At 28.5% G+C, this 12622-nt stretch overlaps 1 protein-coding gene across 2 annotated transcripts; it reads left to right on the forward strand.

Annotated features, from left to right (window-relative positions):
- The first annotated feature begins 1154 nt into the window (after positions 1 to 1154).
- On the forward strand, positions 1155 to 7075 carry LOC103839599 (cysteine-rich receptor-like protein kinase 40). Of its 2 annotated transcripts, none has more exons than XM_033280938.1 (7): positions 1155 to 2116; positions 2203 to 2325; positions 2400 to 2533; positions 2613 to 2820; positions 6127 to 6364; positions 6445 to 6583; positions 6650 to 7075. In XM_033280938.1, the coding sequence occupies exons 1-7, from the start codon at positions 1291 to 1293 to the stop codon at positions 6929 to 6931; spliced, it is 1950 nt and encodes a 649-aa protein (XP_033136829.1). In that variant the 5' UTR covers positions 1155 to 1290; the 3' UTR covers positions 6932 to 7075. The 2 variants fall into 2 exon arrangements, with proteins under 2 accessions (XP_033136829.1, XP_018510072.1); XM_018654556.2 differs by having other exon boundaries at positions 1170 to 2116; positions 2445 to 2533.
- The last annotated feature ends 5547 nt before the right edge of the window (positions 7076 to 12622 follow it).

The following is a 12622-nucleotide window of genomic DNA, read 5'->3' on the forward strand; positions in this document are numbered from 1 at the left end:
TTAAAAACTATTGCAACAATATCTGATGAGGTTAAAAATGTTGAAGAACCTAATTTGGATGCTAAAATTTTTTTATGAAATATTAGATTTTTTGAATCTGTCATTATACACTGGTAATAGAGATTATATTTCTAAATTGGCTTTAGTAGCTAAGATGATGAATACTAAAATCATAATTTCTCTGAAATGCGAGGATGCATGAGCCGATTTGTTTAAAGAATATCTACCAAACAATAAAGTGTAACAAAAATTAATTAATGCATTGATATTTATTATAATGTCTTTTAAACATATATTTTGACTTATTAAAGAAAATAAAGATATTTTAACGTTAATTTATAAGAGAAAGGCTATTATATTGTTTTTATGAATTAGTTTAAAAATATATATTTTATATAGTATAAATAAATGATTAATGAAGAAAAAGAGATTATGGAGCATTATATAAACTTTCATAATTTTTATAATTAGTTACTATAAATTATTATGTGTAATATTATTATATTATATAGATTGTTTTGTAACTAATATTAACTGGTTTTAGGATTACTTTTTAACTTGATTACAATAAAAGAAAATTAAAAATTATCAACTACTCAAATTATAATAATTTTTTTATCTTCACATATGACTTACATCTAACTAAAGTCACATAATTGACTTCTCGTTTTATATATAGCATGATAATATTTTTAGCAGAAATGTAATAACATGAACGTTTTCTTTATGGTGGATACAGAAAAAGAACATGAACGTTTTCTTTACGGTAGAAAGACTACCACACAAAATCAAGCAATTTGGTAATTGACATAAAAAGAGTGTACCAAAAAGTCTACTTAAATTTCAACATATCAGAATAGTACACATATGTTTTAAATATGTCTCAAAGAGCGAATAAAATGAAAATACTTGCAGCTACTTTCTATGGTGAATTGTCAGATTCACCTTATCTCTTATCACCAATCAAAAATACCATATATAATTAATAAAAATATTAAAATTAAAAAATGGAAGTAAAATAGCTGAAAAAGCTGGAACAATTGGGACGTTAACAGTGTTTTCTTTTTTTCTGGTTATTTTTTTTATTAATGCTGCAAAGTACTTTGATTGGTGATAAGAAGAGAGGTGAATTTTATGGTTCAAACAAAGAGGATAAATGCAAGTATTGTTTGCAACCAATAGTACAAATACATCGCAAATTCAACATAACAGAATAGTACAACTATAACAATGTTCTAACCCTCCGAGGAAGTACAAGAAAAGAAAACATTTGCTATCTTTACATTAAAAATGGGGAAATTTCCATCTTTGATGATCATCCTCGTTTTTTCTCTTTTTTTGGTCCTTCACACCCTCGAAGTTGTTAATGGCGCCAAGTGTTACGGAAGCTTAGCCAGCAACAGCAGCTACGCTCAGAATCGCCACGATCTCTTCTCTACTCTTTCTGATAAAGTCGTCACTAACGGCGGATTCTATAGCTCTTCACTCGGTCAGTATCCCAACAGAGTTTATGCTCTTGGCCTCTGCGCAAGAGGCTACGAGCCAAACGCTTGTTCCAATTGTGTCGCAAAAATGGCCCTGGAAACACAAAGGGATTGTCCAAACATCATGGACTCGTTCGTTTGGGGCGGTGACGATGAAGAGGTTGTTTCTTGTCTCGTACGTTCCTCAAACCACTCTTTTGGGAACCTCGAGCTTAGTCCTCCTAGTATAGGGATAAGTCCAGATCGTATCGGGCCATCTATAAATAAGACCCTTTTCATGCTACAATGGGAATCAACGGTTAATAAGACCCTCGAGGATGCCACAAAAGCTAAGACTTCTTCGGTACATAAGTACTATAGTGCCGTAAAAGCCGAGTTCACAGCGTTTCCGTATGTTTACATGCTGACGCAATGCACGCCAGACATAACTTCCCAAGATTGCAAGCAATGTTTGGAAGCTTGTCTGAAATACTTTAGAGAACAGTTTCGGGGAAGAACAGGGGGCATGGCTACTTTTCCGAGCTGTTATTTCAGGTGGGATCTATATCCTTTCCATGGTGCTTTTGGTAATGTTACAAGAGTTCTTCGACCGCAGGATCAGCAAAAGGTGTGCTATATATCAGATAAGAAAGGTCAAACAAATGAGTTGCAGCATTGCTAAAAAAATTGTAATTATAAAAAAGAGGTTCTCAGACTAATAAGGGATTAAAATTTGCAGGAAGAAGCAAGCATTGGGAAATTATCACGATGATTGTTGTTCTTACTTTCATTAATCTTTTGGTATTTATTTGTTTCTACAAGTTTAATGCTCGGAGGAGAAAATTAAACAACGGAATAAATGGTAAGTGCACCTTGTTTCTTGCTTCGGTCAACCTTTCTGATATAGAGAGGAAGAATTATTTCTTTCCGTATTAGGTTGTCGTGCAGAATACTCTGATTCAAATGGTCAATTTATGTTAGGGTATGATCTTGGTATGATCTTATCGGCAACGGCTAACTTTTCGCCTGAAAGTAAGCTTGGACAAGGTGGATTTGGTACGGTCTATAAGGTAGTAATAACATTTTTCCTAATAATATTATTGATAACTTGGTCTTGGATGAGTAACAAATCTTGAGAAACGGTTTCAGGGTATATTACCAAACGGGAAAGAGATAGCTGTGAAGAGATTAACCAGAGGATCAGAAGGAGGTATAGAGTTTAAGAATGAGGTTTCACTCTTGACAAGGCTCCAGCATAAGAATCTGGTTAAGCTTCTTGGTTTCTGTAACGAAGGAGATGAAGAGATTCTTGTCTACGAGTTTGTACCCCACTCAAGCCTTGACCGCTTTATCTTCGGTAATTTTTTAAAAGACCATAATCTCTATGAAATATTCTAATGGAGATTTATCGTATACAAGAGCCTTAGTTTTTAAAAGAATTATTCTTGGGTCCACCCCCTAGGGTGAACCTTTAGGTTCACCAACCAATAGGATTGTTTTATTTTATATTCGATATCTTTTAAAAAAGAAAACAAAATATTGTTAAATTATATTATGTTTTTAAAATTAAAAGGTAAAAAAAAATAGTAGTAATTATAAAAAAATATTTTACGTGGTCCGCATAACATTAAACCTTAAACCCTAAATCATAATCCCTAAACCATTAATCTTAAACCCTAAACCCTTGGATAAACCTTAAACTCTAGGATAAATCCTAAACTATAAATCAAAATCACTATACACTAAAACATTCAAGGGTTTATGATGTAGGGTTTTAGTGTTTTTTTATTTAGAGTTTAGGATTTATCCAAGGGTTTACAGTTTACCCAAGAGTTTAGGGTTTACCCAAGGGTTTAGGGTTTAGGATTTAGGGTTTAGGGTTTAGGATTTAGGGTTTAGGGATTAGGATTTAGGGTTTAGTGTTTTGTTGACAACGTTAAAAATATATATATTTTTTAATTCTTTTTTCTGTAACTATTATTTTTTTTTACTTTTTTTTATTTTAAAAACATAATATAATTTGAGAATATTTTGTTTCCTTTTTTAAAAGATATCGAATTTAAAATAATGAAATCCTATTTGTTGGTGAACCTAGAGGTTCACCCTAGGGGGTGAACCCAAGAATAACTCTTTTTAAAAAGCCTTTTGTATTACACCTTCTGTTCCTAAAAGATCTATGTTTTAAAATTTTCATATTTTTTAATAAAACATATTCACTACAAGAAAACAGCGGTATTCTGACGGACGTTCCGACGGAAAATGAATTCCTCGGAATATACCGAGGAATTTCCGAGGCAATTCCGAGGAAACACAAAATTTGCTTCCTCGGAATTTCCTCGGAATATACCGACGGAATTCCGAGGAAAATTCAGTTCGTCGGAATATTCCTCCCTATGTTTCAGAAAGTTGTATATTTTAAGATTTTCACACTTATTAAGAAAATATATCAAATTTTAATTACCAATACATTATTTTCCGTAATTAGCTATTCTCCACAACTTTTAGCCAATAGAATTTTAATAAACACAATTATGATTTTTTGAAATTTATATTTTACAATTAATTTGTGCATTGAAAATATAAAAAAATATATTTTTTTAAAACAAATTTTTTTTCTAAAACATGAATCTTTTATAAACGGAGGGAGTTAACCTTATCTATAAATGCATAGTTTTTTGTAATTTTATATTTCTTATATTTTTTAACCAATAAATTTTTTTAAAATGTAATTAATGTTCTTGAATTTCACAATTTCTCATTATTAGTTGACAAAGATTACATTAGAAATGGAATATATATATATATATATATATATATATATATATATATATATATATCTTTTTGAAACAAAAGTTTTCTCTAGAATATGGATTTTTTAGGAACGAAGTGAGTAATTTATAATTTATATAATTTTTAATATAAAATACAGCAAAACTATATATTGTGGAAAATATCTAACAGTAAAAATAGTAAATGAATTATAAAAAAGAGAAAGTGATATGTTATATAAAATTATAATATATATATATATATATATATTCTGGATTATAGAAAAGATTTGGAAAGGACAGCTTAATTCATTTTATACTAGGTGATTTTCCCGTGCTCATGCACGGACATAAATATTTATAAAACCTTATAATAATTAATCGATATTTATTTTAAATTTTAAATTTTAAATTTTAAATTAATTTATAATTTGTATGTATAATTTATATTAATTATATCATATTACTTTAATTAAATATTTATCTAATTGGTTTTGTTGTTTTTACAGCCCATTTAGTTGTCATTTGGATATATTGAATTCTGTCTATTTATTTGAATTTAACTATAACATTTATTTTTTGTAAATATATTAATTTTGATTAATTTTCTTATTTGCATTTTAGATTGGTTGTTGTCTTAAATACATAAGTATATCTTATTAAGATTATGTATAATTTAAGATATATTGTGATTATAATAAAATAAAAAATAAACTAAAATATCTGATTCCAAATTACATAAATTAATATAATGGTAATATACTAAAGTCTCATGCATATATATAAATTTACAAAAGATCTAAATTGTAACAGTGAGTTAATATTTTATTTATCATTTGTTAATATGTTTTAAGTCATCATATAATTTAAATTTATAAAATAAATAAATTATTATTATATAAACAAAATAAATAAATCATTATTATATAAACAAAATAAAAAAATTATACATTCTTATTGTACTTACATCTATGATTTTATATATAAGTTGAGTTAGTTGCTAATAAATTATACATTCTTATTGTAGTTACATCTATGATTTTAGATATAAGTTGGATTAGTTGCTAATATGTTCATATGTTAATATGTTTATTGCCAAAATTTATTTTTAGTTTTTTAATATCTCTTAAAATATGCAGTAAAAACGTGATTGTATTTTATAAATTATATTATATAAGTAAATAAAAATTATTTATTTTTCCGTAATTGTAAGATATTATATTAAACTAAATATATGAAAAAACATTAAAAAAACATTTCAATAATAATAATAATAAAACAATTTGTCAATTAAAACCTATATACGTTTAGGTTACTTAATTATTTTGTGTAATCATCTAAGAAAATATATAGATATATATAAAAAAATCAATTATTTTGAAAATATATATTTGTATTGGGTAAATTTATGTTTTAAAAGAAAAGTATTTCTTTTTCTAATATCAAGATCATTTGTGTGAACTTTTTTTTTTATGAAATCACATTATATACAAATATATTTTTCATCTAAGAAGATGTAGATAAAAAAGTATTTTATTACTTCAAAAGTATATTTTTTGTTACTTAAAGATATCTTTTAAATGGAATATTAGTATTTTGTGAACTTTCCTTTTTCTTTATGAAATCATATTATATATACATATATTTTTCGTTTTTAAATTATTTTTAAAACTTTATAAATGTTTCCTTTTTATTTATATTGTTATTTGGAAAATTTTAAAAAGTAAAGAATAATATTTAAATGTATTTTTTTATTTTATTAGGGTATCGTATTAATCAACCACCCTAAGAATTAATGTGAACGCGACACCTAAGAAAGTGATTTCTCAAATAATATTATAGAAATAGTTTTTAGAAACTATTAGCAAAAAAAAATATCTCCATCAAATCTGCAGATGAGGAGAAGCGTTCGCTTCTTACATGGGAAGTGAGGTTTAAAATTATAGAAGGCATTGCTCGAGGTCTTGTTTATCTCCATGAAGATTCTCAGCTCAAGATTATTCACCGAGACTTGAAGGCTGGCAACATCCTGCTAGATGCAGAGATGAACCCAAAAGTTGCAGATTTTGGGACAGCGAGGCTGTTTGACACCGATGAGACTCGAGCTGAAACAAAACGAATAGCTGGAACCCGGTAAAAGCATATCAATCAACTTTGAAAACACATAAATATGCTCACCAACAATTAACGTTATTATAGTTGCATATATGTAGTGGATATATGGCTCCTGAATACCTGAAATATGGGCAAATCTCAGCTAAATCTGATGTATATAGCTTCGGTGTTGTGCTTCTTGAAATGATAAGTGGTCAAAGAAATAATAGCTTTGAAGGAGAAGGAATTGCAGCTTTTGTAAGTTTCTTCACATATCTTCAATCCATTGTACAAAGTAAGGATATAACTTTTCTTTTGGTTCAGGCTTGGAAGAGATGGTCTGAAGGAAAGCCTGAGGTTATAATTGATCCTTTATTGGTAGAAAATCCGAGTGTCCAGATCATTAAGTTGATCCAGACTGGTTTGTTGTGTGTTCAAGAGGATGCAACAAAGAGACCAACCATGAGCTCTGTAATGGTTTGGCTTGGCAGTGAGACCATCACCATTCCATCACCTAAGGCTCCTGCTTTCACAGAGAGTTATTCTCAATCTGAAGATGGTACAATGTCCATGAGCATTGTCTTCTCGGAGTTGAGTTCTCGTTGAGTTATAAATTGTTAATCTATATGTTGTTTTAAAGTGTAACAAATATATTCTATATGAGTTCTCGTTTCTTTTATTGTATTATAATGTTTTCTTAAATACAATAACAATAAAATAAAATATCAATAAAAAGAAATATCTTTATAATATTTTATAAGAAGTAAATTTTGACGTATCGCTTTAAGATTAACTAGATTTTGACCCGCGCTTTAAAAGCGCGGGATAAGTTTTTGGGTTTTTCGGTTTCAAAGCTAGTATGAAGTTTTTGTTTGAGTTTTCTATTCAAGTTTTGACGTTTATAATCGATTTTAATTTATTTAGACGTCTCATATTAGGTATCTTGTCCCAAATTTTAATATGTACTTTTAAAAAGTAAAATTAATTAAAATAATACTGATTTACTATATTTATTGTTCTTTTGTTTGTCTAAATAAAATTATATGAGTATTGATTTAACATTATGTTATTATCAAAAAACGTATAATATAATAATACAATATGCATTATGGTTTTTTCAAAATAACACAATATGAATTATGTTTATATCTATAATGACTGGTTTAACATTAGCAGATTTAACACTTGTCTCATATTGTAGTTGAGTTAAAATACTTTTTTTATAAAATTGGGACTTAATTTTAGAGAAATAGTTTTTTTCTTATGTTGAGAATCATAAAAATTAACTTTCATGTAAAAATAATAAAATTTATTTTATTCATATGTTAGATGATGTAATATTAGATTATATATACTTGGACTCTAAAGTAATAAAGTTATAGAACATATGCTCGATTTTGTTATGTCGTACAATATTCCCATAACTTACAATTTCAAAATGAGTTTATTCCCGTACTTTAAGAATAAGTGGAAAGATCTGAGAAATCTAAAAATGTTTTCATTACGATTTGATTTTTTAAGAACTCCTATTTAGTTTAATTTGACACAAATATTTATCTGAATATTTATTTTACAAAATAATTTCTGTTATCACATCTGTTAAATCAGTAAGAAACAATAGAAAATTTTGTGGCTACAACCATATGTCCAAAATCCTTTGTGGTTACCAAAATGATTTCAAAAAATCAAAAACAGTTTTTGAAATTATATTTATTAAAAATGCTATTAAATGTTAGCTTATCCGATGGTGTAACAAAATATTAATGGTTCAGATATTCGTCCGAAATTTTTCTTTTATGAACAATGCAAGGAATTAGAAGAGTTTGACACACGATCTGGTATTTGATTCCTTGATTGGTTAATCTGATTCGAAATTAATTGTCTCCATTAACAAAAGAGTATGACACGATCTGGTATTTGATTCTTCGATGGGTTAATCTGATTCGAAATTAATTGTCTCCATTAATGGTTTAATTGTTTTTTCAGTTAAACATATCATCAACTTGACCATGAAGAATATTAGAAATTGTAAGTATACTATTTTTTTTTAAATTATAAACGACTCACAATCTCTTTGAAAAACTACATTTTAAAGCCTCAAATAATATTTTAATAGCATTGTGTTTGATCTTCTTGAACTGATTTTGTTTATGTAGTATTTTGTTTGTTTAATGAAATTTTTTTAAATGTTCTGTAGGATCTTTATATTGAGGGAATAATAAATTGGTTAAAATATAGAAAAATCAGATAATAAGTCAAGTGGTTCTTTTGTCTACTATTAAATACTTTGTATAATATGTTGTTTTATGAACGATTCTAATTCTGATAAGTTTTAGGGCTAAATAAAAATGGCCATAAACTACTCCAATGTTTATATGAGGAAGAACATTGGGCAAAGTCATTACGGGATTTTATAATACAAAGATAATCCTCATGAAGTCTAATATAGTATTGTATTTGATATAATGGAGCTACAGATTGTTGATATAATATTGTGTTTATTCTTATGGATCTGTTATATTGTATTATATTGTATTATATTGTATAGATGTAGTAATTTAAAGATCGTTTCTAATTTGTAATGGTTTTACATACTTACAGAAATGTCCACAGACGGCTGCAATGGCTATATGAGCAAGAGAACGGAACAAAGTCATATTAGAAACTACTTTATTCTTATGGAATTGTTTTAAATGTTCTGTAGGATGCATGAAAGCAATGAACATTACGTTTGCAAACGGACAAAACCTCTTGCAATCAAGTATAAAGTAAGTTATAACTAAAAAAATTATAATAATTTAGGAGTTTGATTGATGAATCGTATTAGTAGCCAAGAAGTATATAAATTTTTTGCAAAAACATTCAACTCAATTTTTTTTTGAAAAGAGCCTAACTCATACTTATTTAAAACAATAGCCAAATAACAACATTAGAGATTCTGAGAAATTTCTCTGAAAACTACATTACTAATTACTTTCTCTGTTTCATATTAAGTGTCATTTTGACCTTGTGCACACAGATTAAGAAAACCGTTAATTTGTATATTACCTATATAAAAACACAATTACTTATACATCTAACCATATTTCAACTAATAGAAAAATAAATCACTGTATAAAATTAATAAATTTTGCATTGAAAATCGAAAACGATATTTATTTTGTAACCAAAAGAATTTTCTACAACGACACTTAATATGAAATGAGAGAGTAGTTTGATTCTGAGGTTTGTCTTTATTGTCAACGTCAAAATTTTCAAACCTTCTTCTAGATGTCACTCTGAATATCCACCGCCTGTCAATTGTTATGGCAACCTCCATTCTCCAACAAAAACGCAGTGAAGAAACTTCTAGATGCCACTCTGAATATCACCGCCTATTAATTGTTATGGCAACCTCCATGCTCCAACAGAAAAGTCATGAAGAAAGTTCTGTCTTTTGCTTGGAAGACATTCTATGCTTTATTTTTTCTAAAGAACGTTGCTATGAGTTGTTACAAAAAAAAAAAAAAAAAAAAACGTTGCTTTGAGTTTTGTAAGACATGGTTTCGGCGTATATATAAGAAGGGTTAAAGCGTGAGTTTCTATTTTCTGTTACTGAATATATTTTTAAAAATCACATATCTTGCGAATCAATATAATTTAAGTTATAGAAAATTAGATTTTCTGATTTTATTGATATCGATGATAAAACTTCCTATTTTATGGTTTATATTTACTGTTATTGATATTTAAAAAAATTTCAACAATAATGATTGGCTAGATCACATATCTCGGGAATGAAGCTAATTTAAGTTACAGAATATATCGTTTTTCTGATGTGGTATATTCGATATTAATGATAAAATTTCCGATTTTACAGTTCCTATTTTCTTTTATTGATATGTGGCAGATATTTCAACTGTAATCATTGGCTGGATATTTTACGAAAGAGTATATTCTATATTTAATTATTCGAAAAATCTACTTATTTCTTCTTTATTTTTTTTATAGTTTTTAAAACAGATGTGCAAATATAATTGATTTGCCGTGTAATATGTATTGTTATTAAAGATCTTGGTAGTTATCTATATTTGTAGGTTTATAATTTATTTTTAATAGATACTGATTACTGAAAATATTAATAAAAACGATATAGGGTTTAGAGTTTTGTAAATTAGAGGTTGTTGAGTTATGATCTTACAGATGATAGACCATAAACCAAGTTACGATGTAATATTAAGTTTTGCATAAGAAAATGATCTATTCATACAAAACATAAAAAAATTGTGAAGCTTCCAAATATATAAGTACGATTCTGTTCATACAGGATTCCGAACTCATAATTTGGAGTAATTTTGAATGTAGAACATATTAAGCTCTATGCTGGTATATAATAGTATGTAAATTCTAAATCAATGGAATGTTGAATTGTGAGTGTTGAATGTGCCAGATGGTGTAAGATTAAATATGTAAAACAATAACATACACTTTATAAGCAATGAAAATCGATGGACAGACTTCAGTATAATCAGTACAATTATTATAAAATGAATAGTAATGTTCACAATTATGCGATGACATATGATGCAGAAAGGCTTAAATTAATGATGTAGAAGGGAAAAGAATGAAACGTTGCTTTGGAATTAAAGTTGCCGTAGATTATTATCAATAATTAAAATCATAGCTTAAAAATAATTCAATGGCATGGATCTGTAAATATTGTTAAATCAAAAAGGTACCTCAAAAAATGGCCTTCTGTTTTAATAGTATTGATTTTTCAGAACGATCAAATAGAAATATATATTTATTTAGTTAAAATTATTACGCATGTTGATTTTATTACTATGCTTGAAAAAGTATTTTTAATAACCAAGAGTCTTAAAAATATTATTTCAAAAATTTTAATACATATATAAAAAGGAAAATATTTTTGGTATATAATTTTAAAATTATTATAAAAGGAAACAAAATATTTTAAAATGATATAATGATTTTAATATCAGATCATCTAATCCAATCAAAATTCTTAAGTAAATAAATTTAAATTAAATAATCATTTTAAGGATATAAATTAAAATTATAATTTCAAATGATCCAAACTAAACATGGCCAAACTAATGTTACTTTAATTTTTTTTTTATATTTTCTAAACAGCATATAAAAATTATATAAAATTTTACGAAAATATATTTATAAACTTAAGACAAAAACTAAACTAAATGTAGTTAACAAAATAATTCTTATTTTATCTTTTGAAAACTCAAACAGTTGTAATTTAACTCAAGGTAATAAATACAACTCAATATACACAATATATATAGAAAAATGGATAGAAAGGATGTTGGAGAAAATATAACTTTAAAGAAGACAGAGAGGAAGATGACCCACCACCGGACTCTGTCGTTACCTCGCCACGTTCATGCTACAACATATTATTTATAAAAAGTTATCTATATTTTTCATATATAAATTAAAAAAGATTAATTTTAAAAATAATAAAAATATTTATACATTTTGAGTGTAACCTATTCGATATTTGGCCGCCCTTAGGCGTAGCGTAAACCTGGCGAAGAGCAGCTCCGGATCTGGAAACAGCCGAATGAAACATTGGTCTTGGCTTTCAAAACTGTAACGACCCAAATCCCAGCCCAGTCACTTCGGCCCGTCAGAGCCCGTTAGTGTTGCAGGAAACCCTTGGTGAGTCCAATATATAAACCATTATTGCCATTATTTTATTCCCCAGAAATCCTAAGCGTTGTAACTTTACAGAGATTGAGCCGTCACTCACATCTGAGATCGTACCGCCGCCGCCACCACGTCCAGAGCCGAGATCGACCAGTTCACCGCTGATCCCAGCCGAAGGTAACCGGAAATCTCCCTTTCCGATTTGTATTTAAAACGGCCGTTCATTCAATCGATCATAACTCACTAACCGTTTCGAGTCTCGTGATTTCAAGACCACCATCGTGATCGTGACGTCGAGACGAGTCCGGAGCAGGAAGATCAGCTGGAGATTCGCCCAGACGCGCCGTCACGCGCAGCATTTGTGCCGCGGCGTTCCGCGCGTGTATCCCACGCGCCACTGCCACCCGCCGTTGTCCGTCGCCGCCGTTGATTCCGGTAAGCCGCCGTCCTTTTACCTCCGCCGGTGACTCGGCCGGTGACTCGGCAACTCGGCCGAGTCGACTCGGTGGGTCAACGCGGATCCGGTCAACCGGTTAGGTTAATTGATTTCGGTTTGGTTTAGGTTAACCGGTTATTTATTAAATCGATTTCTGGTTTAAATTAATTGAATTGGTTAAGTTAAACCGGCGGTTA

This window comes from Brassica rapa, chromosome A09 (assembly GCF_000309985.2).
Source record: "Brassica rapa cultivar Chiifu-401-42 chromosome A09, CAAS_Brap_v3.01, whole genome shotgun sequence".
Classification (NCBI taxonomy): Eukaryota; Viridiplantae; Streptophyta; class Magnoliopsida; order Brassicales; family Brassicaceae; genus Brassica; species Brassica rapa.